Source organism: Xyrauchen texanus, chromosome 30 (assembly GCF_025860055.1).
Source record: "Xyrauchen texanus isolate HMW12.3.18 chromosome 30, RBS_HiC_50CHRs, whole genome shotgun sequence".
Lineage (NCBI taxonomy): Eukaryota > Metazoa > Chordata > Actinopteri > Cypriniformes > Catostomidae > Xyrauchen > Xyrauchen texanus.
The window spans coordinates 38628901-38634347 of record NC_068305.1 but is presented as its reverse complement, the minus strand read 5'-3'; the positions used below and the strand labels follow the sequence as shown (position 1 = coordinate 38634347).

The following is a 5447-nucleotide window of genomic DNA, read 5'->3' as shown; positions in this document are numbered from 1 at the left end:
AGGAACCTGGAGAAGGGATTATGGATTCCTCTGGAAGATTGTGTCCTGTTTTAGTAATGAGGGATGCTGTTCTGCTCTTTATAAACTGATAGATGTTTGGAATTGGAAGGCATTTTTAGGTGACCCTGTTTGTGTACAAGCACAGGTTGACCGATCTATTCATTGCATTCAGTCAGAGGCTTTAGACTAGTTTGACAGTGGACGAGTGAAGTGGATATAAAACTGAGATGGTCTTTGCATTTCAAAATGCTTCTTTTGCACATTCAACAGAAATGTCATTGTACTCGTTTCTGGATTTGATGTTTTCATTGCTCCATATGATCAGGAGGATCAGGGTTCCCACAGTCATTGTAAACATGGAAATGTCAGGCAAGGGTGAAATTGGGATGATTTCTAGGCCTGGAAAAGTTATGAAATTTAAGTTTTTTATATATATATATATATATATATATATTTCAAAGAATATAAATGGCTGTTTTCCAGTGCAGTGTTTATAAAATTATTTAGAAAAATTCTAGTCATCTAAAAAAAATCAAGAATATTCTAAATTCCATCTAAAACGAATTTCGACCATTTTAAAACAATTAGCATTTTAATTATTTTATAGTTATGCGTGAAGCCTTTTCTAGCCTCAGCATATTAATTGAGATGACATGGGTGTGTCCTTTAAAAAATATTGTTTTTAGAAGGCAAAATGTCGTTAAATGGTGGAAGTTTAAAGATTTTTAACCTAAAACATTGGTGTTGATTTAAAAAGGCCATGTGCATTTTAAATTTGGTGATCATGTAAACTTGGAAATGTCAAAATGTCTATAAATATCCTTTTTTGTAGTTATGCTCCGATCTAATGTATATCTTCAGCTTGAAATTGCTATATTGGATTTTTTTTAATCGTCATAATGTGGTAAATGAATGACTGAATATGTATTACTAGAAGATATGGGAGCCCTGAAGGATGATGTAACAGTTTAAATTTATACAGGTGGTTTATTTGGCCAAATATGTTTTTAATCTTCACATCTGAAATTAATCCCCCAGTTTAATCCCCCTTTTGACAGGGCATTTCATCAGGGCTAAAAAGTCGTATCTTTTATAAGACTGTCCTGAACACAAGTGAATGAGTTTGTTGATTGGTCTCTCAGTTCGTAGACGTCCTGAAACTCTTTAAAACAGAAATCTAAACTCGATTTGAGAGAAATGTTTTGTATGGGATTTGTTTAATTATTTGGTCTGATCTCCACAGGTGCAAGCAGGGAGGTCATGGTTGGGATTGGGATCGGTCCATGCGGTCTCAGGGCACCAACAGAACCAGTAGAGGGGACGAGGAGGCTGGAGACCCCCTCACATTCAACACGACAACCGCAGAGGTGGACCACAGCAGCAGCAGATCTGAGTACCTTGCAACAAATCGGTTTTTTTATTCAGGGCTCAATGCAAAACCCTTATAAAGGAATGAATCCCCTTATAAATTCTATATATTTGGGTTTATAACATGAAATACTTTTAGAAAGCTGACATGTCCTGTGGTGTAACATGCTATACTCCATCTAAAATGTCTATAAACAGCATCTAATTACTTATTATTATGCCATGCACCTTTATACCCTCATATTAATTGGGCAAACACTTTATACCCTTATAAACATTTAATGTGTTTCTACAGGACCATTTAAAAATATACTTTTGAAAGCAAAAGAAATGGTGAACACAATGGACCTGTTATATACACTTTCCTTTATGCATTTTAACCAAAATTATTGATTTAAAAAAAAAGTGCATGGACACATTACCACTGTTTGATCTCTGATCATCTAAACCTCTTTTTGTCTTTCACGGGTCTATCTCTGGATCCTATGCCTTAATCAAAACACTACAGATGGACGGATTAATCTCAGCCCTATTTGAATGGGTTAAAATGCAACTTTTTTGCATTGTTAATTTGTAAAGTTTTTTTCTTGTTTAACAGGCAAAATATTCCTATGCACTGATTTTTAAGAATATGCCTGTAAAACCTATGAAATACATGAGAGACAAAACTACTGAGTTTGATGTATTTCTTGACTCTGTTAGTGTGTTATTAGGGATTAACTGGTTAACTCATTCACGGTTTATAATTGTTTTAATGTCGATCTTTTTATAAACTCTTCATGAGTCAATGTTTTGTTGCATATTGTAATCGTTGACTGAATATTCATAGCTTCCTTATTGTCAATTATAGATGCAGATCGACATTTTGAGAGACTGATTAAAAATGACATCAAACAATGGAGTCGACTGGAATGTATGAAAATGACAAACATGAGTAAATCTGCACTTATTTTAATAAGTACTGCAGGATCGAGACAATTGTTCTGCATTATTCTCTAGTTTTGGCATAATGAGACAAAGGTATTTCGTATTGAGCAACGCACTAATAAAAATCTCTATACACGTAATTAAATCCACTAAAAATAAATTTAAATAATCAAAATATTAAAAGGTTTAATAAAATCACAAATAAATTATTCTGGTTGCAGTATAGATTTTCAGTAACGGTCAAGTAAAAATGTCGCGGTAATATCGAATATCGATATCTTGCAGTGAAAATTATGAGATTCTATAAACCGATTTCTAATATTTTTTTAAATTATCTAAACTGCTTTTTAATTCGAATCGGAATTGGCCTCCACGCGTTTTTTCTAAAATTATATTTTCCGTAAGCTTTGCAATTTACTTTCCATTATTCGTTATTATTGTTTTTTTTTTTTTGTTATTATGCTGATAATTGATGGATCAACCCATTATTAATAAGGATTGCTTTTTGGGTTTCTCTGAACTTTTTGGGTAACAAAAAAAACGGTTTTACGCTTCAAGTGGTTTATTGTCAAATTTGAGTTGAATATCATATTTGCGCCACTCATTTTTTCCATAAACTTACAAAAGACTTAAAACAATGTCCAATGTTAGATATTTAAACACAACATTTCTTCATCTACAGCTTGAATTTTACAAAAGCATCCAAATCGATTGGATAAATCGCATCACACTATTCTAGTCTTCATTACAGTCCACATCCGTCCTTATTTTGTCATTAAAAAATGATTAAAGTAAATTCAATTCACATGAGGGTCAACACATTGCATCAGACGAGTGATTTTTTTTTTTTTTTTTTTTATCTTTGAGGAAAATCAAATATTGTTCCTTCTCACTTTTGATAAAACTCAACGGATCTGTGAAGCATCACCATGTTCTGCCGTACAGCAGATTTGAGTTCACCATACTGCTGGTGTATTCAATGAGCGCAGCGTCAGTTTGAGAGAGGCTGTTCATGAGAGGTGGACTGGGTGACATCTCCTCCAAATCTTCAGCTGAAGCCAAAGTCTCACTGCTCAACACATTCTGCACCTGTTGATTAACCGTTGTCTGTGTGCTGGAGCCGTTCTGACACGGTTTACCGTCCTTGACAAGCACGGGCACGGCGACGCGCCTTGGTGACTGTTGCGCGCACATGTTTCCAGTGTCCCCTTGTTGCTGATGGGACGCTTTATCCTTCGCTTGGCGTTTCATTTTATACCTGTGGTTCTGGAACCAGATCTTAACCTGTGTCGGCGTCAGGTGAATCATGCTAGCCAAATGTTCTCTTTCCGGTGCGGACAGATATTTCTGCTGCTTAAATCGTCGCTCCAGCTCGTAGACCTGCGCTTGAGAAAAGAGGACTCTCCGTTTTCTCCGTGGCGCAGCGTGTAAAGTGACCATAGATTTAGTTGCATCCATTCCTGTTAGTGTTCCCATGTTCATGCCCGTCGATGGACCCATAAACCTGGAAACTTGAGAGAACAAGCAAATGTATAGTTATGTTGATGGATATTTTCTGTAGTTTCATTAATTGTTCATTTAATTTTTGGTTATGTTCAGTAGATTGTTTTATAGCCAAGATTTTAATTAATGTCTTTGCTACAAACACAATAATGTATTTCTTTTTTTAAATTATTTATTTATTTAATTTCTTGTGAAAATTAACCGTGGTCTCCCATATGTGTACATACACCATGTAGGAGGAGATACAAGCTAATAAAATCGCCAGAGTAAGAATAAAAATATGAGAAGAAATATAAAGAAAATAAAATGCCATATCTATCTACGTTAAAAATATATATTTTTTTTAATTACGCATTTCAGTTTCATAAGTTTCCTTCAAATTGAAATGAAGTAATCTTTAAAATATATATATATATATATATATATATATATATATGCTATATATATTTGCTATGATATTTAAATGCGTAAATCTTAAAAATCAGCTTATCCATCCATCCATCGATCTTCGTGTATGTTTCTGATGTGAGATATTTAAAACCAAATTGCAAGATGTCACCTTGTATGACAACTTGCTACTATGTAATCAAATACTTTATATTTTCGCAAACTATTTACACTTAAGAATTACAAAAGAAGAACCAGACATAAATATATTCTAAAATTAAAAAAGCACCAATAGCGTGACCGCTTGCAACCGATCATTTATGTTCTGAACACATTATGCGCCCAATTTCCGGTGTGAATTTAATTTATAATTTTATTTAATTATATATAATAATCATTTCCATCAAAACAGGTTTAACTTACTTGTTGGATATCTTGGCTCCGGGTTCGAGCCGTACCAGGCCGTCGCCGTTGCGCTGTTCCTCATGCTCTCCTGGTACGACGGCAGGTCTCCCATGGTACCAATAGTCCCGTTGCAGTATCCTCCCATGGCGGTGTGTGAGAACTGAGAGTGTGGCATGTGGTAGGTATTATGGCTCATGCTGTGCTGTTGCAGGTTTGTCTGAGACACCTGAGTCTGTCTGTAGAGAGGAGATGCCAGGCTCGCTGTGCTCTCCATGGCTGCAAACTTCTTGAATGTCTCTTCGATCGGGCTCAAAATATCGCTCACTGAGAAAGGTGTTGAATGTTTGGGGCTCAAGGACATGGTTTAGCCCGCCACTGTGTTTGCTGAAGCTACCACTTGCCCGTGGATGTGCGCGCAACCTCCAAATGCCAAATGTCTACCGTGCGTAATTGTGTCCGAATGCTGGCCCTGAAGATAGAGGCGAGTGGACGCTCTTATTTCTGTCTTATTCTTGTCTGACTGCAGGTTTACGACAAACATGAGGGGCGGAGCAATGCGCCAAACTAGCCACTGACATCCTAGCAGTGTAACTAAAGAAAATACTCACGAACCAAAAGATAAGCAAAGAATGCCATCGGAACGCTTGCGTTTACAAATTTGTATCATGTTGAGCTTCAAAGTGGCGTCAGTTTTTACATCATTCAAAGCTTTATCATTATGATAAGTGCGGAATGTCCTGATTCTCCTCCAAACATTTGAGATTTCTCTATGCACACTTGAGTGCCCAGTTTAAAATGTAATGCGCCAGAATCGGAAATTGAATGTACACTGGAATGGGTCATACAATTTCTCTCGT

The 5447-nt window shown here is 35.9% G+C and overlaps 1 protein-coding gene across 1 annotated transcript; it reads right to left on the bottom strand.

Annotated features, from left to right (window-relative positions):
* Nucleotides 1-2912: 2912 nt before the first annotated feature.
* On the bottom strand, nt 2913-5143 carry LOC127624357 (homeobox protein Nkx-2.4-like). The gene is made up of 2 exons (XM_052099151.1): nt 4609-5143; nt 2913-3806 (listed from the first exon to the last, which is right to left on the bottom strand). Exons 1-2 carry the CDS (start codon nt 4949-4951, stop codon nt 3220-3222), a joined length of 930 nt encoding a protein of 309 aa, XP_051955111.1. The 5' UTR covers nt 4952-5143; the 3' UTR covers nt 2913-3219.
* Between the last annotated feature and the right edge of the window lie 304 nt (nt 5144-5447).

Bases quoted from the DNA above. Each gene is read 5' to 3' on its own strand.
- LOC127624357 (XM_052099151.1), bottom strand. From the start codon at position 4,951: ATGTCCTTGAGCCCCAAACATTCAACACCTTTCTCAGTGAGCGATATT. The intron at 3,807-4,608 runs GTAAGTTAAACC...TGTTCTCTCAAG, and splicing joins GGAGCCAAGATATCCAACAA to TTTCCAGGTTTATGGGTCCA.